The sequence below is a fragment of the Barbus barbus genome, assembly GCF_936440315.1.
Source record: "Barbus barbus genome assembly, chromosome: 37".
In the NCBI taxonomy this organism is placed as follows: Eukaryota; Metazoa; Chordata; class Actinopteri; order Cypriniformes; family Cyprinidae; genus Barbus; species Barbus barbus.
Window position 1 is genome coordinate 6,244,682 of NC_136715.1, and position 26,915 is coordinate 6,271,596.

The 26,915-nt window shown below is 35.2% G+C and overlaps 3 protein-coding genes across 7 annotated transcripts in view; 1 reads left to right on the top strand and 2 right to left on the bottom strand.

Moving 5' to 3' along the window:
* The window catches only part of LOC306857003 (protein bicaudal D homolog 2-like), a gene marked incomplete at its 3' end in the record, with an annotated part of 13,519 nt that extends 6,960 nt beyond the window's left edge, over positions 1-6,559 (bottom strand). For both annotated transcript variants that reach the window (XM_079396614.1, XM_079396613.1), the window contains exon 1: positions 6,097-6,559. In XM_079396614.1, coding sequence (XP_079252740.1) covers positions 6,097-6,345 — 249 coding nt within the window. In that variant the 5' untranslated portion in view covers positions 6,346-6,559. The remainder of the gene's footprint in view (positions 1-6,096) is intronic.
* The window catches only part of LOC306857009 (uncharacterized protein), an 18,053-nt gene extending 8,611 nt beyond the window's left edge, over positions 1-9,442 (top strand). Inside the window, exons 2-10 of one of the 2 annotated variants that reach the window (XM_079396625.1) lie at positions 7,649-7,754; positions 7,839-7,863; positions 7,949-8,020; positions 8,275-8,343; positions 8,462-8,512; positions 8,601-8,663; positions 8,959-9,034; positions 9,149-9,197; positions 9,277-9,442. In XM_079396625.1, coding sequence (XP_079252751.1) covers positions 7,752-7,754; positions 7,839-7,863; positions 7,949-8,020; positions 8,275-8,343; positions 8,462-8,512; positions 8,601-8,663; positions 8,959-9,034; positions 9,149-9,173 — 384 coding nt within the window. In that variant the 5' untranslated portion in view covers positions 7,649-7,751 and the 3' untranslated portion in view covers positions 9,174-9,197; positions 9,277-9,442. The remainder of the gene's footprint in view (positions 1-7,648; positions 7,755-7,838; positions 7,864-7,948; positions 8,021-8,274; positions 8,344-8,461; positions 8,513-8,600; positions 8,664-8,958; positions 9,035-9,148; positions 9,198-9,276) is intronic. The other variant, XM_079396626.1, reaches the window with a different exon arrangement.
* Positions 9,443-10,226: 784 nt separating this feature from the next.
* LOC306857005 (transketolase-like) lies at positions 10,227-26,909 on the bottom strand. 3 transcript variants are annotated; one of them, XM_079396617.1, is made up of 15 exons: positions 26,832-26,909; positions 26,456-26,571; positions 24,818-24,935; positions 23,493-23,606; positions 23,174-23,271; positions 21,218-21,409; positions 20,066-20,184; positions 19,785-19,981; positions 19,540-19,704; positions 17,245-17,401; positions 16,624-16,754; positions 15,237-15,320; positions 14,968-15,061; positions 13,682-13,804; positions 10,227-11,848 (listed from the first exon to the last, which is right to left on the bottom strand). In XM_079396617.1, the coding sequence occupies exons 2-15, from the start codon at positions 26,560-26,562 to the stop codon at positions 11,661-11,663; spliced, it is 1,887 nt and encodes a 628-aa protein (XP_079252743.1). In that variant the 5' UTR covers positions 26,563-26,571; positions 26,832-26,909; the 3' UTR covers positions 10,227-11,660. The 3 variants fall into 3 exon arrangements, with proteins under 3 accessions (XP_079252743.1, XP_079252742.1, XP_079252744.1); XM_079396616.1 differs by lacking the exon at positions 26,832-26,909 and having other exon boundaries at positions 26,456-26,742; XM_079396618.1 differs by lacking the exon at positions 26,832-26,909 and having other exon boundaries at positions 10,233-11,848; positions 23,174-23,265; positions 26,456-26,648.
* Between the last annotated feature and the right edge of the window lie 6 nt (positions 26,910-26,915).

Consider the following 26,915-nt stretch of genomic DNA (forward strand, 5'->3'; position numbering starts at 1 on the left):
GCTGAATGGCTAGCAGATAGGTATGCAGTGATCACTGATGTATGATGGACAAAGCACATTGATGCAAGGCGTAACAATGCAACATACATCAGGCTGTTTCTTCAAAGTCCCTCTGGACTACTAACAATGTGAAACGCACTGTAAAAAATGCTTTTCTTAATTAGATTTTTTAAACTTGTTTCCAGCCAAAATATCAAAAAATTCTTAAATCAAGAAGGCTTTTCTAGACAAGTAAAAGTAAAAAATTGTTGTTTTCAGCAAAAACAAGTTAAAATTAAGTGAATTTTTGCTTGAAACAAGCAAAATAATCTGCCAATGGGGTAAGCAAAATAATCTTGTTTTCTGTTTGATTTCTTTTCTTTCTTGATTCAAGAATTTTTAGATTTTTTCTTATTTTTTGTCCAAAATATCAAAGTAAGAAAAGCATTTTTTGCAGTGCAGTCAACATACATGTATCTGAGGAGAATTGCAATTTTTGTAATTTACAAAAGTTAGGAACTTTGCCACCATAGTGTCATTTCTACCATGTCAAATGATGTTTAATACCATTCTATGATGGAAATGAGGGTGTTGGAAATCACATTTTCAACATTAATGGAAATAAAATGGACAACTCGTTTGTCTTACCAAGTCTAATTTCATAGCTAGCATTTTATGCATCATAAATAGACAGACATATTTTCATTCAAACTCTCTAGTAGCCCTTTGGGCAGGCACTCTTTAGATTTTTGTAGCCCAAAATGAATTTAACTTGCCCCAAAAAAAAATCATAAAATTGGTATTGTTTAGGAACCGGTAATGAAGTCAAGGTATCGATATTGAAAATATTTGAATGATGCCCATCCCTATTAGTGACACTGGCTCATAATGATATCAGAATGCGTGTGAGACAGAAAGAGATGTGGAAATGGTGTCAGCACTAAGTCCTCCTCCTGCCACAGCAGCTGCTGCTAAGAACCGGCAGCTGTCCACCTGTCACTCTGGGTTGCCAAGACATTTCTTTAGATCTTTATTCTGATTCCAGAACAGAGATTCCATGGATAAAGGCAACACACAGACCAACACTGCGTTTCTCTCTATTCCTGAACTACTGATTAAAGACTATTTTTGTGATCAGGTCTTTAATAAAAGATGACACAAAATTTTCCATTTGAATTTCCATCCATTGAGACTTCAGGAGCAAGATTAACCAGTCCTTTGTAACTTAAGTTTTTGAAACACACAACATTTAATGTGTGTGTACAATTTATATTGCACAACAAAACAAGAAAGTTGACTTCACTCTAAAAACTCATTTGAATTTCCGGAGGAAATCCATGGTGAATTATTCCTCCAAGTTGGCCTACAAATTGACGTCACGACTGATCTTCTCTAACAACAACAAAAACGCTTGCCAACGACAGCTGATTCAGAAACCAGACCGCATTGCTCTATGTGAGAGAAGACTCAATTGTCCCCCAAAGTAGTTTGACAGAAGCTTGGTTTGCAGAGTATTAACCAATTCTAGCTAGACTTTGATCAGTCATTTCAGTGTTGACAGCACATGAATAATTGATCATCAACTTGGTTTAAATGGCAAATGAGCAAGCAGTTAGTGACTGGACAGCTTAAAAATATCTTCTACTTCCTAAAATTTGCTTTTTAACCCAATGCTATCATTTCATCAAAATATGGTACTACAGTAATAGATTAGTGAACAAAACACTTTAATTTAAATACTTAGATGGTGTTATCTGTCTACAACTGGCTGTACAATGTAGACAAACCTAAATTATTCAATTTTTTATCAATCTAGAAGTAATAGCTTGGCAAATACAGCAACTAGGAAGTGTTACAAATTGTGCAGTCAAACCTCAGTCACCCTAATGATTACTATAGCTCAATGTCTTGGAGTATATACACTCATCATCGCTTGACCTTATCACAGTTATCTAATCACATTTACACTGTAGAACTGTAGAACGTCATGCATTTAATCAGATAAAGCTACAAATCTTGGTCAAAAACAACATTCCATTTAGCAAACTGCTGTTTTTCCCTCACTAGGCTTAAGAAACCTCAAATATTTACTTCTGCTTCTTTAAATAGTCAAAAGGCCTATAAACCTCACCAGTCTGTAGATGGGCTGTATCAAGTCTATGGTGAGGGAGTCCCACCCCTGCACAGCTGTGGACCCACCACACTGCTGGAGGCTCTATTATGATCCCTCGTTGAAGGAGACTAACTTTTACCCGTCTTTCATGCTTTAAACCCTTTCTGAACAGCTGACAAAATACAGTGAGGGGAAAAAAATATTTGATCCCTTGTTGATCTTGTACATTTGCCCACTGACAAAGAAATGATCAGTCTATAATTTTAATGGTAGGTTTACTTGAACAGTGAGAGACAGAATAACAACAACAACAACAAAAAATCCAGAAAAACGCATTACAAAAGAGTTATAAATTGATATGCATTTTAACGAGAGAAATAAGTATTGGATCCCCTATCAATCAGCAAGATTTCTGGCTCCCAGGTCTTTTATACAGGCAAGGAGCTGAGATAAGGAGCACTCTCTTAAAGTTTGCACTCTCTCAGTTTGTTACCTGTATAAAAGACACCTGTCCATAGAAGCAATCAATCCATCAGATTCTAAACTCTCCACTATGGCCAAGACCAAAGAGCTGTCCAAGGATGTCAGGGACAAGATTGTAGACCTACACACGGCTGGAATTGGCTACAAGACCATCGCCAAGCAGCTTGGTGAGAAGGTGACAACAGTTGGTGCGATTATTCGCAAATGGAAGAAACACAAAATAACTGTCAATCTCCCTCGGTCTGGGGCTCCATGCAAGATCTTACCTCGTGGAGTTTCAATTATCATAACAACGGTGAGGAATCAGCCCAAAACTACACGGGAGGATCTTGTCAAAGATCTCAAGGCAGCTGGGACCATAGTCACCAAGATTCAAGAAAACAATTGGTAACGCACTACGCCATGAAGGACTGAATTCCTGCAGCGCCCGCACAGTCCCCCTGCTCAAGAAAGCACATGTTCAGGCCCGTCTGAAGTTTGTCAATGTTTCAGAGGAGAACTGGGTGAAAGTGTTGTGGTCAGACAAGACCAAAATCCAGCTCTTTGGCATCAACTCACCTCGCCATGTTTGGAGGAGGAATGTTGCCTATGACCCCAAGAACACCATCCCCACCGTGAAACATGGAGGTGGAAACATTATGCTTTGGGGGTGTTTTTCTGCTAAGGGGACAGGACAACTGCACAGCATCAAAGGGATGATGGACGGGGCCATGTACCGTCAGGGCCAGGGCATTGAAAATGAGTCGTGGATGGGTATTCCAGCATGACAATTACCTAAAACACACGGCCAAGGCAACAAAGGAGTGGCTCAAGAAGAAGCACATTAAGGTCCTGGAGTGGCCTAGCCAGTCTCCAAACTTTAATCCCATAGAAAATCTGTGGAGGGAGCTGAAGGTTTAGATGACTCTCTGTGGTCATATTGGCTTAACCTAGAAACAGATCTTATTGTCATCTTGTATAAGGAACACTAATCTCACCAAGACTGTGTCTTACTATGCTTACAGAGTGTTTTGAGAATGAGTTAACGTGTACGTGTGTGTGTGTGTGTGTGCGCACGTGTTTGTGTGTGGCGGAATTCAAACAGGTGAGAGAGCAGATCTGACGTACTTGGAAGGGATTAACTCGTCTCCTCTTTCACCTCACCCCATGTCTGAGTCTTCATCACACCTATCTTAATGCTGCTTGTGCACTCTCTCATGGTTTCGTATCCTCTCTTTACCATGGTGTGGCATTTTTTATTTTTTATTTTTTTGACACGCCGCAGGACCAAAATTAAAATGAATTAGTGAAGGTAAAAATGGAAGAATTAAAAAAAAAAAAATAATAATAATAAATAAATAGGGACTAATAACAGGACCTAATTATATTTAAATGTAAAATGTAAATAAATAAACGATGACAAATAACAGGCCCTAATTATTTTTAAACGTTAACCTAAAATAGTAGTAATAATAATATGCATACTAATAATTGATAACAAAAATATACATATGAATAAATATTAATTAAAAATAAATGTAAACAAACAAATAAATTGTGACTAGTAACAGGACCTAATTGTTTCTAAATATTAACCTAAAATCTGAAAAAGTGTACTTATTTATTTATCTATATATATATATATATATATATATATATATATATATATATATATATATATATATATATATATATATATATATATATATATATATATATATAATTAAAAGGAAAAATGAAAAAGTATAAAGAAACAAAATACATACATAAATAAATAAATAGTAACAGGGCCAACTTAAGTATGAACATATTAACCTAAGCATTTTAGCAATTAATCATCTTATTATGATCTGAAAATGCTGATTTTTAGCTACATCTAGGTTATCTGTAATGCATTAATATGTTAGAATGGCTTTTGTTAATAAAATGACTCATGCAAGATAATCTGCCAACTAATCTAATTTCATGCATTGACCTGCAGAAGTCTAGCAGCTTGAAATGATATACAAAAGCCCCTTGCTGACACCATTAGTGTGAGATCAGCCTAGGCAGTGGACACGAGTCAAGACCGAGGCACTTTTTTTAGCCTGATTTCTTCCCAGATCTTCTTACTACATGACGAAGACGGCGTCCTCTATTTAGTCGCGCAGAAAAGATTAGAGCAAAAGGAAATAAATACAGAACCAAGACGAGCTCTATAATTCTAACAATTAGGATTAATGTCTGAGCTTTGCTGCATGTTTGCGTTGACAAGAAGTTGTAGGAGAGAGAGAGAAAGAGTTGTTCAGATGTGCTGAGAACACATTCAAAACTTGAGTTTATTTAGGTCTAAAACAATTCATATAAAACCTACATTCCAGTCTAGGTTTATTTCAGAATGTCGTATCAGGAAGAAACGTCCAGTCCACTTGATTTCTCACATCCACATCTCACTTCTTGTAATTGTTTCACCTTCAGCTGCTGACCAACAACACACAAATTATCTATTCACACTTATCTATATACTAGAATGCTGAATGTACAACATGAGATATTAAAAAAATTAAGGGTTTATTGACTTTACATATATTCATAAATCTCCTCTAATGGTAAAATGAATATCCTGCTTTTCCATAGATAGCATGCAGGCAGGATATCCTGTGGTCTTTTTTTAGGTTACTGTGATGAAACCAAGAATCGCTTCAAATTCTGCAATAAATGTCAATTTATTGAACTGATCCTTAGCATAGCCTTGTGTACAGCTATAAACAATCAATTACATTTACATAATTGGTACTGATAGAATATTTCTGATTCTAGATGTCTACCAATGTTGATTTTTTTTTACATCTCCAATAAAGATATGCAAATCTGATATACTTTTTTTTTTTTTTTTTTTTTTTTGCTTTCTGACACAATAAAAACAGCTTAATCACTGACCAGACTACAACAAACAATTACATGCATTAAGAATATTTTATCAACAACAACAATGAATTGTGACAAATGAACTATTAAAAGTGAAAATATTCCATCTAGTCATTTATTTAAGATCCTAAATGCACAATAATTATAATACAATCTTAGGTGGAGTTTATACTGAATGTCTATTTATATCTTTATAGCAAACAATTAGCATTCCACCTTTGTAATTTGAACGGTGATGTAATCTACTCTGTATCATCAAGCCTATATCAGTTCAAAAGGTTAAGTTTTTAAATAAATATTTTATTCTGTCAAGCGAATAACACTTTAATCAACACTTATTTTACGTAATTTTACACTATACCTAGATCCTATATTTCTGCTATCAATTGACCGATAACGAGCGCCTCAAAATAGCAAAATATCAGCAGATTAATTGATGTTTCGTCCTATTTATTTATTTATTATTATTATCTCTGGCACTTTTTGTAAAGTACATGCTGAAGAACAATGAAAGTACAGAAAATGAGTGACAATGGGTGGAGACACACAGACTGATACACTTTTACGCCGCTGCGCGCAAAAGCAACAAACCGTTACTTTGTAACATTCTTGTATGTGATTTGATTTGGTCTGACCTCTCTGAGCTGGTCCAGCTCGTGTCTGACGGTCTCATATTCGCTCTCCAGCTCCTCGAAGCGCTGTTTGAGCTGCTGGTTCTCCTCCAGCACCGCGAGCCCGTACTCTGCCGCCTGGATCTTCTCGCGGCTCGTTTCGCTCAGGTCCCGCGTCAGGCGCTCGATCTCCGCGCGGAGCCAGTTGGGTCCGGCCTCAGAGACCAGCTGCGCTTCGGGACAGCCGTCCTCATCCCCGGACATGTTTGCCATCACCCGGCACACTCGAACACAGGCGGTAACGGACCGAGCCCGTTAACTCCTCATTCTAAACCATGAAGTTGATCACCAGTGCATGCAGTTTATTGGATGCACTATTCTTAATGTAGTTTTACAAATTTATTCCCCATGATTTAGTGTATAACTCCATGATTTCCTCTCGTTCGGATGTCATTCCTGAGATTAGGAGGGGAACTCGGTTTGCTGTGAGATCATCTAGCAGGAATACGAAGTGATTTTGTCTCTCCCGTTTTATGGGTAATGTAGTTCTATACACACATGCATGCGTTGTATTAGGGCTGTCCTAGACCACACGACCCATAAAGCTTTGTGTTCTGTACACGAAGGCAACACAGGATGCACAGATGGTTCATTGACCGAATGCCAACTTCGACTCCAAATGTTGCTCAATGCTTCCATCTGCTGATGGTAATATTTCAGGCTGTGTGATGTAGATGAAAAACTAGTTTCAAAGTTTTTAAAATCAGGGCCTTTTTTTTTATTTTTTTTTTTTAAATATAAAATAGATATATCCTATGTTTATGTAAAAAGACCTATTTATACTTTGTGTGAAAATTTTTTTATTAATTAAAAACGTGTCAAAATAAGTGAATTTTAATCATTATTGTAATTTTAAATTAAATAATAGGCTTTTTATTGCCATTGGTAAAATAAATCTTAAAATATTATTTGGAAAACATGTACTTTGTTATTATTATGTTACTTTTTATTACTTTTTCATATATTAAGAAGACAACACATTGTTTTCCTAAATTAAATCGAATAATAATAGCAGTAATATTTATTATTATTATTATTATTAATATTATTTTACATTTTTATATTTTTTGTATATTATAAAGAAAACATTGTTTCTTAAAAAAATTAAACAATAGGTTTTTATTTTTATTGTCATTGCATTAAAACCAAAATACATTATTAAAAAATTATCTGGAAAATATTTACTTTTTAATAATACTTTATTAGTAGTAGTAGTAGTAGTAGTAGCAATAATAATAGTTGTTGCCACATTTGTATACACATTTTGTAAATTTCTCTTTTTCTGTAGTCCACCGCCACACCTCATGGAAGAGCCAGTCTGAAAAGCCCTGCTCAACACTTGAAACTTAATTGTCTGTCATTGTGTTTTCATTTGACTGAAAAACTGGGGTTTCCTTTTGTGTCGCCACCAATTGCATGGACTAGAACCGAAAGCATTTGATTTAAAGGGCATTCAAGCCACAAAACTGGTTTTACCCATCAATCTGAAAGTGAAAATATACTTTATTCATGCCAGTTCATCATCATTATCTGCCAAGGTTGAAGGCTGACACTCTTCAATCAAAAGAGGAAGTAGCAGAATGAGCGTTTAGCATCTCCAAAGTGAACTATCATCCATAATGGTAAGTTCTTATTTAGCGCTCTCTAGTTACTAAGAAAGATGTCATTCAATACTGCATGTTCAGTTACTACAATTCTGTCTTTAGGGTGCTTTGGATGTTTACAACCACTGTAAGTTTGCCAGATCAGATTTTAAATCGAAACTGAAAGTTGTACAGTATTTATTTGTTTGTTCATTCATCTACTTTTCTTACAGATAAATATTACCATTTTTTCTCGATCTGCTTTGGCCTGGGCTTTGGACTGTTACTCTACAGGCCATTTTATTGTAAGAAATATTTTTGTGTGTTTTTCCCAGTATCATCCTATGAGCAGCAGTGGGTCTTCAGACTTTAATAAACTGAAACCATTATTTACATTCATTCTTAAAATAAATGTATCCATAAAGTCTTACACATGAGAAAAACACACTTTCAAAAAAGTTCTTTCAAAAGTTAGTGTATTGTTTGTTTAGTGTTTTTCTATACGCATGATCAATCAATCTTTGAGTCAGTCATTTATCAACATCTTCATGTTTTCCAGCCATCATGGTGCCATCGATTCTTGCCGTGTTCTTCACAGTAGTTTTTGAATGTGTTGGTGCATCCTTTGGTAAGATGTTTTATTAAAACGTATGCTATAAGATGAATCAGAAAATTGCAAAATGCCACAAATAACAGTTACAAATTTGATGGAACAGGTTTTGTTGAGCATTTAACATTTTTAACAGGTTTGGCAGCACACACTGTAAGATGTAAGGGTCGACCTTACCACTGGAAAGGTAATTTGACTGTGTTCAGACTGCTTGCTCTTTCTTCCATCACGCCATTTGATTAATATGAAAACTGGTCAACTGGTTTTTGCTACAGATATTGTCTGGGGTTATTGTATGGCTTTCTTAGTGACCATCCTTCATCTCAGATCTTACCATGGTATGTTAACCTCACAACTTCCTAACAGAGACATCAAGGTTTCTTTGTTGTGCCTCTTCCTTGTTGTTTCCTGAGCAGCAAATCAGTATATTAGAAGGATCACGTGACACTGAAGACTGGAGTAATGATGCTGAAAATTCAGCTTTGATTACAGGAATAAATTAAACTTGAAAATATATTAAAATAGAAAACCGTTCTAAATTCTAAACTGTAACAGTAACTTGGTGAGCATGTTTTAAAAACATAAAACATATTACAATAATGCTATAATCCAAGTTTACCTATTCTTTTGCAGTTTATACTCTGTCTTGTGGCTTTGGCCTCGTTGTGTTTGCCACAAGAGGAGCAATACGCAAATCTAATGCTCTATGGTGAGAGCTTTTTTCTTTATTATGTATCAGAACCTTTCATATGAGTTACTGCAGGGCACTGCAGTAGATTGTTTTCTAAGAACACCCTAGAAAGACTTTTGTTCCTTTAAACAGGAAATCAAGGCGTTACTGTGATTGAAGCCAAATTAATGCTCACTTAGAGGTAAGAAAGTCAAAAAAAATAATAATATTTGTTTGTATTTTTATAATACAACTGTGATCACTGTCGATGTCTTTTGCAGGTGTCCGTTTGTGCATTCATGTACATTTATTAAGTTTGTGCAGTAAATATTGTGTCAAAATCAAAGCCAATTGTATTTCAAATTTAATTTATTTTTTATCAAATTGTGTTGTAATTTAATTTTATACATTTCACTGAATTAAATTTGTACATCTAATTTCTGATTTAATCTTGTTTTGCTATTTGTTACTTTCTACATTTTTCATAAGTTGTTTTGATTAATGATTATTTCACTGATTTATCAGTTGTAAATGAGAAAAAATATTATTAGAGGCTTACGAGAAAATATAACTTTTGTTTAAAATAATACTTAAAACAAATTCACATTTAATCCAATGTGTTTCTTAATTAATTGTGAAGATTTCTATAAGTTTCTGAGTGAAAATAGTTTCTACAACATTTTTTCAGTGTATAATACATTCTATGTAAATGATAGTGTTTTTTAATTAAAATAAATAGTATAGTTTAGTATAGTTTTTTCATCTTACAAACAAATGAATTCTTCTTATTTGTTTGAATATACAACAGGTTCTAGACAAGTTACAACATGCCCCAATATGGGGAAATCGTGGCCTAATGCTTAGATAGTTGGACTCGTAATAGGTTGCGAGTTCGAGTCTCAGGTCTGGCAGGGATTGTCGGTCGGGGGAGTGAATGTCCAGCGCTCTCTCCATCCTCAATACCACGACTGAGGTCCCCTCGAGCAAGGCACCGAACCCCCAACTGCTCCCCGGGGTTTGTGTTAACTGCTGTGTGTGTGCACAAATTCCGAGTATTGGTCACCATACTTGGCCGTATGTCACGTCACTTTCAATAGTGGCCAGTGTGTGTTTTAAATGACCTGTTTAGTAATGGTAAAAAGTGACTTTAAAAAAAAATATATATAATAATAATAAACCCACTGAAGCCCCGGTCTCCCCTATTAGTGTGAATAAAACAGGCAACACACATGAGCTCTCAAACTCAAATGCAGAGGGCTTTAATCAATCACTTGATACATAGAAAAATAACAGAGAAAGTGTTTGTTGTAGGTTCAGATATAACCGCATTTTCCAGTGACGCTGATGGTTTCCTCCATCCCTCATTTTCTCTGGCCAGAAAACGACCATGTTTCATGCTCATAACACCACAAAATGCTACTCCATCTTTGTAAACACAGAGATCAAACTACAAACAGTTTCACAGACGACAACCGTTTACTACTTTACTGAACACTTTGAGTCGAAGCACCCCACAGACATTCTCATTTGATTATCTGTTTCTTTTTCTTAAGACTAAACTCTACGAACATAACATCAAAATGTTTATTTTTTTCGCACACGTATCTGTTCCCGTGAAATCCAGCCCCGCCCTGTAGTCATAGCTACACAGTAACAATATAAAAAGTATTAAAATATAATGTCGCAAACAGTTTCATTGTTGGGTCTTATCAAATGACTTAAAAACACAAGTGTCACATTGTACAGCATATCAATATTTTCTGAGGTGATAGTGTAAAATACGTCTTAGCGTCGCTAACATTTCAACTTTGAGTTTCAAATCAATATAAAATCATAATTTTTTTTTCTTTGCCATATTTCAACTCTTTTCACAATCTAAGTCCATGCCTATAATATTTCATGCTGAAACCCCCCTTTTATTTGTGCAAAGTAAAAATGGTTATAAATGCGGTTTCATGTTGATTTTAAACTGTCAGTACAGGAAAAGAGCATGAAAACATCTCCTTTATGCATATTTGTATGTACACTAGCGTTCAAAAGTCTGAGGATTTTTGAACATTTTTACAATATTATCTCTTCGGCTGACTAAGGCTGCATTTATTTGATCAAAAACAGTAAAACTGTCATATTACAAATTAAAAGAACAGTTTTTGTTTTAAATATATTATAAAATGACATTTATTCTTCTGATGGCAAAGCTGAATTTGCAGCATCATTACTCTAGTCTTCAGTGTCACACGATCCTTCAGAAATCATTCTAATATTCTGATTTGATGCTCTAGAAACATTTCAATGTCGCCAATAGTTGTGCTACTTAGTATTTTTGCAGATTCATTTTCTTCATTATGAATACAAAGTTCAGCATTTATTTGAAACATAGCTTTACTGTCACTTTCAATCATTTTAATGCATCCTTTCTGAATAAAAGTATTGATGATAAAACTCTTACCTCAAACTATTGAATATTAGTGTATTTGTAAGGAAATAAACAGAATGTGAACGTTACTTCAAAATGTACACCACATACAGTATCTCACATTACTATTATACTCACAGTGGGGTCATTCACAGTGAACAAGGTGGAGGCAGGGGCCACAATATGAAGTGTTTGTGGAGCTGGTTATTTGATTGATTTGGGTGGAGTGGGCGGGGCAAAGCGAACGGTTCACTTGGCATTGGCGGAGCTGCTGAGCATCTTCCTGACCACCTGAGTGATGGAGTCACGGTCGATGCCATAGATTTTGAGCAGGTCGGACATTTTTCCGCTGCGAGGAACATGAGCGACAGCCAGACGCTGGAAAGTGAAGCCGGGCTCATTGACGATAGCGGAGCACACCGCTTCTCCCAGGCCACCTGTGCAATTACAGCAGGTAAACATGTTAATGGTCTGATTTTTAATTTTACGACACAAAATGACCCTTTTTTGAAAGATATTATTGAAATGGGCATCCTGGGAAATCACGCCCGTCTTTATGATGTCAGAAATATCCCAATTACAGTAAAAAAAAAATTACATGTAGGAACTAAGAATTTTATACAGTTGGTCTTTTTCTTACTTGTAACATGTAAAAAATATCTAAACACACACACACACATGCAAACAAAATATATACAGTATCTTCATAATCTGAAGATATTGGTCAAAAGTTACTTTTTTTTTTTTTTTTTTTGTAATTTTGAAAAAAAAAGTATCTTCTGCTCACCAAGGCTGCATTATTTAATCAAAAATACAGTAAAATCTCATTTTTTTCTCGTGATAACAAAGCTGAATTTTCAGCAGCATTACTGCCCATTTATTATTATTATCAGTATTAAAAACTGTTGTGCTTCTTCATATTTTTGTGGAAACCTCAATTGATATATTTTTAAAGAATTCTTCAAATGTTCAAACGATAGAACGTTCAAAAGGACAGCATTTATTTGAAATAGAAAATATAAATCTTTCTGATCAATTTAATGCATCCTTGTAGAATTTAAATATTATTCTTATATTCTTAAGAAAAAATCCTACTGACCCCAAACAAGTGTTATTGTAGTATTTTCTATATACTATTATAGTTTTTATTCATATTTTAAATGAGCCGTTATTATTATAATATTTTCAGGTTTTTTTTATTTTTTTGTAATTTTGTTATGTGCCTGTAATTTCTTAAATATTACTATTTAGGTTTAATTAATTTTATTCCAATTATAGTTTTAGTTTTTAATTATTTGCAGTAATTTTAGTACTTTAATTTAAACTTCAGTTAGTCAGCAATGCAACATTTCTCATTTTTGTTTAGTTTAAGCTTTTCATTTAATATTTGTGCATGTTTTATTATTTGTATTTAATTAGGGGTTAGAAATTTGTATTTAATTAGGGGTTAGAAAAACAGTTCAAATTGTTCATGTCACCTTAAAGGGTTTAAAAACAAGTCAAAGGTGGTTTGCTAGTCTTATCTGGTTTAAGCTGGTCTACCAAGATGGTATAGTTGTAGCAAAACAGTCCATCTTAAGCTCTTTTTATCAGCAAGGAAGCATATTAAAATGAATCTCCTGCTTTTAAATTAGCATTCACCTGTGCATTAAAGTCACTGTTTGACTTTCTGCACCATGCTCTGCTTTTAAAATTCATATACCTGTATGTAAAACATCATATGCTTTGATAGACTATCCAAATCTCTTTTTATCCCTACACGGCCCTGCTATCAACCTTGCTGTGATCACACGTTCTCTCTGTTGTCTGTCTCGATCCTCTTTCACTCCCCCGAGGCAGAGGGGATGTTTGCTTTCAGAATGATTTTGGATGTTAAACTCTCTCTCTCTCTCATCCAGCCTCACTCCTCTTCTGGCACGCAAGCAGTAATGCCACATCCAGGGCCGCCTGTGGTATCTAGGTCACAATAAGCCCTGTGGCCGTACGTTTGCTTAAGGAGACCTGACAGGCCTCCGCGTCTGTCTTTTTTTCCCCTGAATGAACAGAATGAGACACGGCCAAAAAACTCAACCGATTATGACAACACAATGCTTTTTGCTTCCCGATCCAATGACAATTTGCCAGCACATCATGTTTCTTCCAGCCAGCCAATTGCACTCTGCCACACATCGCTCCTCGACTGGACTTGCTGTTCATGCTACTTGGATGTGCAGCCAGGCTGAAATGTGCGCTTGAGACGAGGGATAATGTGCTCTAAGCTTGAAACCCACCTTCATAATAGTGATCCTCAACCGTGAGGACACGACCCCTGGTGGCACGCACATGGTCGATGATGGTTTTGGCATCCAGGGGTTTGATTGTGAAAGGATCGATCACTCTGATGTAAATCCTCTCTGGAGAATGACACACAAAGCAGACATACCTGAGTTTGTTAAGCTCACACATCACATCATGTATGTATGGGAGATAGTTAGTCTAGGGATAGTTCACTGAAAATTCTATCATTAGTTACTTAGCCTCATGTCGTTCCAAACCTGTAAGACCTTCGTTCATCTTCAGAACTCAAATTAAGATATTTGTATGAAATCCGAGAGCTCTCTGACCCTCCATAGACGGCAACGCAGCTACCACGTTCAAGACCCAGAAAGGTAATAAGGACAACATTAAAATGGTCCATGTGACATCAGAGGTTCAACAGTAATTTGACAATGCTATGAGAATATTTTTTGTGCACAAAGAAAACAAAAATAACGACGACAGAGACTGACACGGAAGAGAAGAACTTGCTGAATAAATTTGCTATTTTTGTTGGGTTTTTTTGCACAAAAAAAGTAGCTTCATAACATTACGGTTGAACCACTGATATCACATGGACTATTTTAACTATGTTTCTGGGTCTTGAACGAGTCAGTTGTGCTGCTGTCTATGCAGGGTCAGAAAGCTCTCAGATTTCATCAAAAATATTTTTATTTGTGTTCTGAAGATGAACGAAGGTCTTACAGGTTTGGAACAACATGAGGGTGAGTAATTAATGACAGAATTTTCATGTTTGCTGCATTAACTTTTAAAGTGTCCTTATTATGGATTTTTGAAAATGACCTTTCATGCAGTGAGTAACACAGCTCTAAGTGAATGAAAACATCCCGCAAAGTTTTAAATCTGAAAGTGCACCGTGTATAAAGTTATTGTCTCTCAAAAGGAGTCGACTCTGAATCATTGAAACAAGTCATTTTTAAAACGAATCCCAAGCCGTTTCATGTTGACCACAACATGAAACATTAGCATATTGCCAGCATATTGAAAATTCCGCTTTGTATCACAGGAATAAATTACATTTTAAAATATGTTTAAAAGGTAACCTTTCAAATGATAATAAATAACATTTTCAAGAGTTTTTATTTGTCACATACACAATTATTTCACATTATTATTATTTTTTTACTTTGCCTTGGTAAGCAAAAGATACTTTTTTCAAAAACATAAAAAAAAAATGTACTGAGGCCAAACTTTTTGAATGAGATATATATTTGACAGTCTCTGCATTGTTTCATTATACCTTTTTTGAGTTGCTCTGCTGCAGCCAGAGCTTCATGGAGGGTAATTCCAGCTCCGATCACTGTAACCTGATCTTCCTTACTCTGGCACACCACCTAATCAGGTCATTTATACATTAAAGGTACATTATCATACATTTTGATATAAAATTAATAACCCAGCTTAACAAAGTGAATCAATAATAAATGTATGATTGCTTTGATATTGATTTGAATCTGTCTCAGAATTAAATATATTTTTTATTGAATGATGATTAAGAGACAGGTTTACCTTGGCTTGGCCAACATGGAAGTCCTCATTGCTGTTGTAAATGATTGCAGTCTCTGGACGAGTGGTCCTGATGTAACAAACCCCCTTAAGTCCAGAAAAATTGATAGAAAAATGAAAAGGGATAAATCTCATGATGAAAAAAAGTGGAAATTAAAAGAAAATATTTTCTGATATTTTCTTACTTTCAGAATGAATTTGAGTTAAATTGGCTCTACCCAACAAGAAGCTGAATTGATATATTTTGAATCTCAATTGAAAAAAAATAAAAAAATCAACACGTGCAATGCATTCTGGGAAATGACGTATCTTTTAAAGTAATGTGAACGTCTGCTATTATGGGGTTAATATATTTTATGTAGTCTACCGTGAAAAACCAAATGTTGTGATTATTTTTTATCTTTCCACTGTCTATATTCTCTAGGTTGTATATTGGTGTAATATAAATTGTGTTCAGCAGGTTAGTACAAGCACTTGGTGAAATAGGTGACTTATCAATACAAAAGACTGATAACTTCCAGACTTAAAGTCCAAAAAGATCAAATCATGGAAGCCTGTTTAGCAGGAGCATCATTAACCTTAAAAACCCATAGGGGCCGTCATTCAAATCCAAACAACATAGAACTACTGCAGCAAACTGGCAGAAAAACATCATTATTCACAATATCTTTAAGGTTTTCTAAACTTTTTCCAAATTTAAAAAGCATTCGTCAGGTCAATATTCAAAGATTGTAAGTGATATACATTTCTTTGAATTTCAATTGTACCTTCTTAAATTGCAATTCTTCATCCTGTTTGCTACCTCGATTCATTAAAAAAGGCTTGGAATTTTAAAAGCATTCTTAATTAAATTGGGCTATTCCGTGTTAAAACCATATTTCAAAAACTTTTCCAGCTCAAATTTTTTATTTTTTCAATATGTTTTTGAAGAAAGGCAAACGTATATAGCAAAGCCTAAATATTAAACAGATATAAGTTTGTTATTAAAGTCTGTGTTGACTTTAGCAATCTTTGTTGCCTTTTATGCCAATTGTGAGTATTCAAAAAAACTAAACAAAAAACACTTTACACTTTTTTTCTCCAAAGTTTGCATGTCTGTAACTCAACAAATATTACAGATATCTTGTTTACCCTTTTAGATTTTGAGTTTTTAACAAACTTTTCTTTTGGTATCTTCATTTTTATGGCTCTATATGGTTAATTTACAGAGCTTTAGGCCTCTCAATATGGCTCCAGGAGGACTTTTGAATCTTGAATGAATATGAATATATCAACATCCTTATAAATATAACATCCAATTGATGTGTTCAAATATTTTGATAAAATTTTATTTTGGCATAGGTTTTTAACTTATCTCTACTGTCCATAATACTAGATGTATCATGCCAACCTTTGTGTTGGCTGCAAGCTCCACAGACTTTTCAGTAGACACAGCATCACTGGGGTAGAAAATGGTGGCAGTGGGGATGGGTCTAAAAATAGCCATGTCCTCCAGCGCCATGTGGGCCGGTCCGTCCTCTCCTGAAACACACACACACACCATCCACATACTCACATACAATTATTTAGATCGAAAATAATTTGTATATTAGATATGTGAGGTAGGTGCACACGCATGCGACAGTTGAGCAGACAGACAGGCAGTCAGGCAGGTGTACAGACAGACGGACTGGCATGCAGTGTACCTGTGCTAACGGAGGGGATGCCGGGTCACCCGGAGACAGTCTCCGAGATACACAGGGGGAGGGAGAGAGGGAGAAGGGGTTGTGCTAAGAGTCGCACCACCGCCAGACGACCAGGAGAACAAAACACACATTAGAAAGACAGCTTCAGGAAAAAGTCGGGGTGAATCCCTCACAAATCTATTCAAAACATCATCGTTAGAGTCACAGCTGCGACATGTGAGAGAGGAGAATGGGAGGTGCTGGAAATGGGCGGGGCTTAAAAGGAAGCATTTGGATTGGAGAGTGCACCTTAGATTGCGGCTTCTAAAAAGGGAAGCACTTCTTACCGACAGACATTCCGCAGTGGGAACCGCAGAGGTTTATGTTGCTGTCTGAGATGGCGGCCATGCGGAGCTGGTCATATGCGCGGGTGAAGAAGGTGGCCAGGCCACTAGCAAACACGATGTTTCGCTCACGTGCGGCACAGCCTGTGGCAACGCTGACCTATGAAAGATGGATATTGTTAATTGTTAATCCTGATCCCACAACATTCCTGTTAAATACATACGAAATACATACTGATTAGACTTATGGTTTGCATGTGTTGGATGACAGTAGGCAAAACATCTTGAGAAAGCCAAAAGTTTTGGCTTATGTGTATCATTTAGTTATTTAGTGTAACTAAATGATACACATAAGCAAGCCAAAAGACGTGACTTTGGTAATATATAGGTAAATAATTTGGACATAAATAGTAAAATACCTCATGCATTTTTAGTAGGTTGTAATATACTGGGGAAGAAACACATGGAATCTGCTAAACAGGAACTCCATTTTATTCTTCATATGAGAGGAATTACGAGTGTGCGGCTCACACACTCGATATCATTTCCTGTTTCCTGCATGAAATCCTCTCCAGGCAAGGCACAGAATATAACCAAGCCTCAGCAACAGTAAGTCTTAACTCTAACATGTGGGACTCTTGATATACACTTATATATACTATATACACTATATATATATATATTAGAAGGAATTGTGTGCTTCTAGAAATTAGAAGCACACAATTCCTTAGAATATCATTATATGCTTTAACATTAAGATTTGTACTCATAGAAATTACTAAAGTAGTCAAAGATGTTCATTAGAAGGGGGTGACCCAATAATTTTGGCAATATAGTGTATATATAATGCAAAATAACATAATGCATGTCAGTGTCATTTATACAAATGTGGCTTCTGTTTCATGCCATTAAGCTATTAAAATCAATCCATATTTATTTTGTCAGATTATAGTGCATATGACTCCTTAATTAGTATGCAGATCTATTAGTACATTTCCTCTACTTTGCCTCTGATTGGTTAACCGCAGAGTCTGAAACAGATCTGAACTCTGACCATTAAATTAGTATTCAGGTTTTCCACACGTCCATCACGATCGCTTCCCAAAACACAAAATGACAAATTAGTGGCCTACATTCTACCTACCACACGTACCAAGTGAACAATGACTAAGTAGAGAAAAAGCAGAAATATTTTGGCTTACAGCAGCTATACAGATCATAAAGAATGTGCTTATGAGATAAAAAGGAGGCGGTGCGGGTTTTCTGCATGGCTTCTCGGGGAAAGGCACTGCAGCAGGGGGTGGTGCAAAATGGAGCGTAAGTGGGTCACATCTTCGCTGCTGCATTATGGATAGAGCACCATGTATTATTCAACAGATCAGCATTTTGGTGCTTTGAGGGGCATTTTATATGGCCAATCCCAGAGCTCCACTTTATCAGAACAATCTAGGGAGCATTTAAGGATGTTTCAGTCACTAAGCTAGTCTCCCAAATGAGCAGACCTTTGATTTGATTCTCGAAATTGTCAAGAGTGCTAAAATGTAACTATAAAAAGAATAGTCCACCCAAAAATGAAATTTCAGTCATTCTGTGGAGAATAAAACAAGATGTTTTGAATAATGTTGGTTACCAAATGGTTTTGTGTAACAGTTAAAGGTAACAAAACATGAAAAATAATCATCTTGTTAATCAACTAGCGAAAACTTGAAAACTAATGGATTGTAAGATAATAATTATTTCTTAGCTAGCAAGTATTCAGTGAAGTAATTGATGCCCATGATTATGTCATGTTGATGTTTTCAATGTTTGGAATTTTTGACGGTTATGATAACGTGTGCGAGAGGTGAACAATTGATTTGATAATTATAAACGCAGTGGGGAATGCTTTTTGCGTAGTTTATTATAACAATTTTATGGAATGAAGTTTATTTTTGTGGTTACTCAGAAACATGTTTGGCTTGTCATTTGGCTGTCACAAATTTGTTGACTTTTGAAAAACAAAGTTAATTGTGGTTTTTATGCACAAAATTGGTTTTATTGTCTCCTATAACAAAAATATTTGATCTAAACCCATGAAAATGCAGATTCTGTTGTATATAATAGTAATATAGTAATAGTAATAGTTTTTTTTTCCTAATATTACCCCAGACTTTGACTAGTGGACTATCCCTTTTAATATTGAAATATCAATTGAGTGTAATCATGGGAGTTTTTTTTTGGTCAGGTTTACTAAAAGCTAGTACTTGCCATTTTTGGTTCTTTAAAATATCATCATGATGGTACTTCATAGTTTCCTACCATGTTCTGCTCTGCACTGTAGCACTCAATAAAACGGTTGGGATGCTCATTTTTAAAGATTTCAGAGTAGGTGAAATTTTTGGTGTCGACATCCATAGCCACCACTCGCTCATTGTAACGTCCCAGTTTGGCCACGGCCATCCCGTATGCCTTGCAGGTGGCAATCTGTTGGAAAAGAACATGGTGTAAAGAGCTAGACCATGATATTATACCAACATATCATCCATCCATTCTTGAACTTTCACCTTCTCTCCAGGTTTGTAGTTGGGGCCGCTGGGCATGCGGATATTGCGCAGACTCACGGGTGGAGCGTCTTCAATGGGTGAAGCCGGGTACATGCGCTTGTTACTGTTGAGGACGCGGCTCTGGAGGTCTCTCGTGACGCTCTCTGCCATGTCCTTCGACAGCACCTTGCCATGCCATCCCATCTTATCTTCTGCCACTGAGCGTAACAGAGTTTTTTTTATCAGAATATATTGAGTTATATCAGTATTTATATATTTGGAAGTAATGGGAAGAAATATACCAGGAATGCCTTTGCCCTTGATGGTTTTGGCGATAATGGCAGTGGGTTGGTGGCGTTGCTGGCTTATGGCTTTACACAGCTCTTCCACACTGTGGCCATCCACAATGATAGCATGCCACCTAAAAAAAACCCAACAAATAACAAACTGACTGATGGCTTTTCACTACATGCACACAAACACAAATAAATACACATATAAACATGCAGATCCCAGATTTGTTACTGTTAACTAAAACCCAAATTCTTAAAAATGGATAAGAAATAAGAATCAAATCAGCAAATTAGAATGATTTCTGAAGGATCATGTGACACTTTAGACTGGAATAATGATGCTGAAAATTCAACTTTGCATCACAGGAATAAATAATACTTTAGAATGTATTTGATTTATTTAGAATATATTAAAAATGTTTTTGGTACTTGAAGTAAAGCTAAAATAAAATACTACTAGATGGAAAAACAAACTTAAAAAATCCTTACAGTATTTATTATTTTGTTTTTGAAATAAATACTTGGTCAGTTAGCCAAGTCAACATTTCACAATTTTAAGTTGAATACTAAAATTAGAACTCAAATAAAAAGAATACATTAAAGCTAAAAATTGCAAAAACTTTTTACTAAAATTTAAAATTAAAGAACAAAAATAAAAGTGAACTCAATAAGTACTATAATAGTGTATAAATAATATAAAAATAAAACTGCCATATTTTAGGAATAAGACAATAAAAGTATTTCAAATATGTTTCATACTTTTTAGGTTATCTGAGTAAATCCCAAAAAAACATATCAAGGAATAAATAAATCAATAAGCTAGCTAATTTAAATACAATAAAGCCTATGTTAAGGTCATCTAGATTATTTGCAACTGTTAATTATATTAAATTGTGACATTATTTTTATCTCCTTATTGGAACCTTTAAATCCCAAATTCTTGTTATTTTAATGCATGCAGCTGTTTTAATTTTGATATCATTTTGCTTATGGAATTCTGAAATATGACATGTTTTAGAAATTCACCCATGTCATTAACATATATTTTTATCCCAGCCCTCCTGGAGTGATTTGAGGTCAAGTGTCTCAAGGTGACACCTCATGGGGTTCTAGGGTTTGACGTTCCCAGCCCATGCCTTTATCCACCTCCAACCAACCCACCCGAAGGCCTCACAGCGTCTCTGGTACTTCTCCACATGGTGCTGCAGTGGTGCTGGATCACTCTGGCCCAGCCGGTTGATGTCCAGTATGGCCAGCAGATTATCCAGCTGGTAGTAGGAAGCGAAGGCCATGGCCTCCCACACGGCCCCCTCGGACATCTCTCCATCCCCCAGCAGGCAGTACACATGGTAACTGAAGAAGAGTGAAAACACAGCTACATTTTTGCATTTTGCATTTTTGCAAGACAATGGTGCTTGCACGTGCAAATTTGCCTCCATGATGGAAGAGTGTTGTTGTTGTTTGCCAAGCTGTATAGCTAAGCTGTTCAGAGTGTATGTTAGCACATTGTTATGCGGTTGCTAGGACAATATGGGTGGTTGCTAAGATGTGCTGGGGGACTATTTATTCTTTTCTTGGTGGGTTTGTTTCTTTTACTTTCCGTACTACTTGATTTATGTATATGTCAGTATTTTGGTCTCCAACCTCTACCCAAAAGTTGTCAACTTAAAGGGATAGTTCACCTAAAACTTTCGTTCCAAAATGTAGTTCACCCTCATGTCATTCCAAACCTGTATGAGTTTCTTTCTCATGCTGAACATAAAAGGAGATATTTTGAAGAATGTTGGCAATCAGTCAGTGATGTTTCCCATTTACTTCCATAGGCATTTCTTTCTCTATTATGGAAGTCAATGGGAACCAACAACTGTTTGGTTCTTCAAAATTCTTCAAAATATCTTATGTTCAACACGGTGAGTAAATGGTGACATTTTGGGGTGAACTATTCCTTAAATAACTATATTTGAATTTGATTTTTTTTCATTCACACAATATAAAAAATTTCAAAGCCAAATAATTTTCTCAAAAATTAAGCAAAATATTTATTTTTGTTTCTCCTTAGTTTCATTCATTCATTAATTTTTGCTTATCAACTACCATTCAAAAGTTAAGGGGTCAGTAATTTTATTTTTTATAGTAATTTATTTTTTATTGTTATCATACAACAATGATGCATTAAATATAAAGACTTTAATAATATTACAAAATATTTATATTACAAATAATATATTTTTTTGAACTTTCTATTCATCAAAGAATCCTGAAAAAAGTATAATTTCCACAAAAATATAAAGCAGCACAACTATTTTCAACATTGATAATAATAATAGATGTTTCTTGAGCATCAAATCAGCATATCACATTAAGAGATAAAAACAATCCCAAACGTTTGAACACTAGTAAATATCTTTTTATTTTGTTGATTTTATCTCTACATGTTTTGTTTTGTTTTTCAGCATGCTTGCTGATGTGTAAAACCTCCTTAATGCCACCTGACACTTTCCTGTCCCACCAGATCCACAGAGACAGATTCAATTGATTAGAAATCACCTAGGATTTGAGAAAAAGTGCTCTTACACAACACAGCAGGCATGATTCCTCTTTCTCTGCACAGCAGCACTCACACAGTATTTATGAGCTTTTAACAATGCATTATAAATAGAGAGTAAGTCACGTTTTGAAAGGATTGCCCAAAAATTAGGCTTCAATTTGGGAATAATTTGTGCACTTTTGCCTAAATTGAATTCTATCCAAGATATAAAAATAACCGGGTGATGGCCGCTGGGGGTTTGATTATTAGAGCAGAAGAATCGCAAAAGCACAGCTTGACGGGAAAACTCCACACCCATAAAATCTGCAGCGCGGACATACAAACATGAGATTACAGCGAGCACTCAGGTAAATATAAAACTAAAACAGCGATGAAAAACCCACATTTCACATTTATAATTTTACTTTATTGATACGTTTAGATACATATCCACATTTTAAGCATCTGAGAACTAGGGTATTTTTTAAAATAGATCTAATTAATTTTGAGTTTGCTACAAAGCACAAGCAATACAGCTGTTTGAGTTGCTGTAGACCCTTCTATCATGAATTTATGGGTGGCATGCTTACCTGGATTTGTCAAAGTATTTAGCGTTATAGGCCATTCCACAGGCTACGCCCAGGCCTTGTCCTAGAGAGCCTGTGGCCACATCCACAAACTGCTGCTTCTGTCAAACAGACATGCACACACTCACGTGGATGTTACATAAAATAACGGCTGTCATTGGTTAGCGGCTCATGCATTTGCAGCCAGTTTAACCCGAACAATTATTTCTGGCCCAATAAACTGCAAGATTTCTCACGGTGCTGCTAAATATTTTCTGATCTGAGAGCAGGTCAACTGAATGTGTTAAAGAAGAGCAGCTGATGTTGGAGCAGTGTTACTCACAGGTGTGGGGTGTCCCTCCAGCGTGGAGTCGACCTGACTCATGCTCATGAGCTCAGACTCTTTCAGGAAGCCTATCTCCACCCACACAGAGTAGAGGACAGGGGCCGCATGACCCTGGGAACACCAGACACAAAATCTATGGGTCAACCACAATGCCACCGTTACGCAACTATCCAAAAATTACTTAACAGCTTTTTAACACTTTAAAATTTAATGAGCATATTTTGCATAGCAATGTATTATTATATGATATTATTTCTGGGGGGATTATTATTATTAATTTTAACATATACTTTATGTTTATATTACCACTACTATGCAATTACCCAACAATTACTTAAAATAAGACATATTTTGCATAGCCCTGTATGTTTATTATTATTAGTAGTATTATTATATTTATTTTTCTATTACCATCATTAAGTATATTATCCAACAGTTACTTAAATTAAAAAGAAAATTGTTCAACAGCTGATAAACATATTTTGCATAGCCCTGCATGTTTTTTTTTAATTATTTTTATTATTATATTTTATTTATTTGTCTACTACCACCATTATGCAATTATCCAACAGTTACTTAAAATAAGAAAAAAAAAACTGTTTAACAGCTGATAAACACATTTTGCATAGCCCTGCATAATAATAATAATTATTATTATTAAATACATTTCTATTTTATATTATTTATTTTTCTATTACCACCATTATGTAATTATCCAAAGATTACTTAAATTAAGAAAAAAAAACTGTTTATCTAACAAATATATTTCACATAGCCCTCTATTATTATATTATATTATATTATTATTATTTTATATTACCAAAATTATGCAATTATATAGTACTGTACTATATTATGTTATATTTTTATTATTTTATTTTGTATAATTTGTTATTTAATATTATATTTTGGACTGTGGGCTATACATTTATCATGGAACTCAAAATACATTTTGTTTAATATTCTTTTGTTTAATTTTGGGTATTAATGGTTAATAAGATCAATGACCATCGTAATTGACAACCATGTCAATAAAAAAAAAATGTATGTATACCTTAAGGAAGATATTAAGTATTAAGTTTTATATAAAAAAAATTATCATGTTTTTTTTTCAGCATTTACAATACCATGGTATTAGTCATAGTAGACATTGGTGTATAGATTCAGTATCATCGTATATTTCGAAGTAAAACCATCACTGTACCATGGTACTGGCACCAAATAATGCCATGCTCCTGAATTAGTGCCATCTTGATTTACACTTGAAATATTAAAGATGACACTTTAATAATCCCAGTTAGCGGAGTCTCTGTTAACCTCACCTTGGACAGGATGAAGCGGTCATTGTTGGGGTTCTTGGGGTCATCTGGCCTGTACTTCATAGTATGAAAGAAAAGCACAGACATGATCTCTGCCACACTGCAACATGATGTTGGATGCCTGCCAAATTAAAAAAAAAAAAAAAAAGTAGGAAGAGTCTAAAGGACAGGTAAAGAGAAGATAGTTTCATATTTAACCCATCATTTTCACTACAGTTTATGATGCAACATTAATTTAAAGAATTATCACACACATAAAAGACATTGCTTGTCAGGACAGAATAAGACAATTAGTGACTGACTATCCAAAGGTGATGTTTAATCAGCACCTCACTTGTGGCATAATCTAAAGCTTTGAGCAAACATACCACCCACTAACATCCACCTGTTTCCAGATTAGGTCACAGACAGCACTAAAAGCCACATGCCGTGAGACCGACTCACTATCAGACCGTCACCGAACAAATCAGTGTGTTTAGATGCAATTTAACATTATGCTCAATCATCTTCAGATATCTGATAGGAATAACTACGCCATTTGGATTCATGCGGCGGTTTACATAACAGCTCAACAGTACAATAGAAAACACACATTGCCTAGAGGAAAGAACATGCAGTTATGTGTATTAAACAATGATTATGAAACAACAATACATACACACCTCAGAAACTTAATTAGTTCCCACTATCCCCCTATTATAATGCTTTAAAATCTAGATACACAGACACAAACACATACATACTACTATCTACAACACAGCCAGTATTATATTATATTGTATTATTAATATTAATGCTATGATCTTTCAGAGAGAGAGAGAGATATTTATTACATAAAATCTACAGATCAACCACAATGCCACAAATATGGATTTTTCCAATATTATTAGACATTACAAAACGTGTTTTTGTTGTTGTTTTTCTGTATTATATTAAACATACATTTGTTCTATTTTAATAATTAGAAATGATGTTTCTTCATATGTTTTTGTCTTCTGAAGACTGAAAAAGCAGATGTTAATGTTATACCTAAAAAATTCAGATAAAGAAAATGAGACAAAATAAATAGCAATCTGTTCCTCATAATTTTTTTTTATCAGATTATTAAATTATGAGATTATGTAGTAGTATTCTCAAACATTGCGCAAGTCAATTATAGGCTACATGTATTCCATAAAAAAATGCAAGCAAACAAACAAACTTCCAAATTGTATTTGGCAATGAAAAAGATTTCAAAGATTATAGAAAATGTCAGCTTCAGAATGTATGGAAAAAAAAGTCTAGCTGCAAATATATACAAACAGTAATATCCATATTTTAAAAAGAATTTGCTTAAATTCACTGTATATATGGCTGAAAAATATGACAAAAAATATTTAAAAATATACAAAATTATTTAAAAATAAACAAATAAATCCCCCCAAAAATCTCTTTTGTCCTTTTTTCTAGCTGCATCACTTCACCATCTGTTTGCTAAGGTTTTGAGGACAAAGATTATGCCTTGCATAAGGCTGTGCATGCAAGAGTGTGTTTGCTCCCATGACAGTTGCATGAACATTAGTGCATATCTATCCATCTATCCATCTATCCATCTACACACACCAAGCAGCAGGTATTTGTAGAAAGTGTACAAACTCTTACCCGTTGCCCACTGCAGTGGTGGCTTTGATAGAGTTGATTCGGAGACGGTTGGCAATGTTCCTCAGCGCCTGCACGGTCTGCTGGTCTGGTTTGTGGTAGTCCTCCATGGGTTCAGACTAATAGCACCACAGAATGAAAGGAGATAATGAGGTTGAGGAGAGCACTGGTTGCGTGCGTGCGAGAGACAGAAGAGGAGGAGGAGAGGAGAGGGAGGCTGCTTTATGCGGGCACACATACATAGAGTTTATAGTGTGCAGCACAGGTCGAGAGGCAGTGTCCATTGGCTGAGGCAGAGAAAGTGAGTGTGTGCCAAGAAGAGAGAGAGAGAGAGAGAGACTGAGACAGAGAGTAAAGAGGAGGAATCACTCATTATGACCTTTGGCTGCTGGATCTAAACTCATTAGCAGATTAAAGATGTGCCTCGGTCAGTCCTTTGAGAAGGTTGAGGACGTGTGGGTTT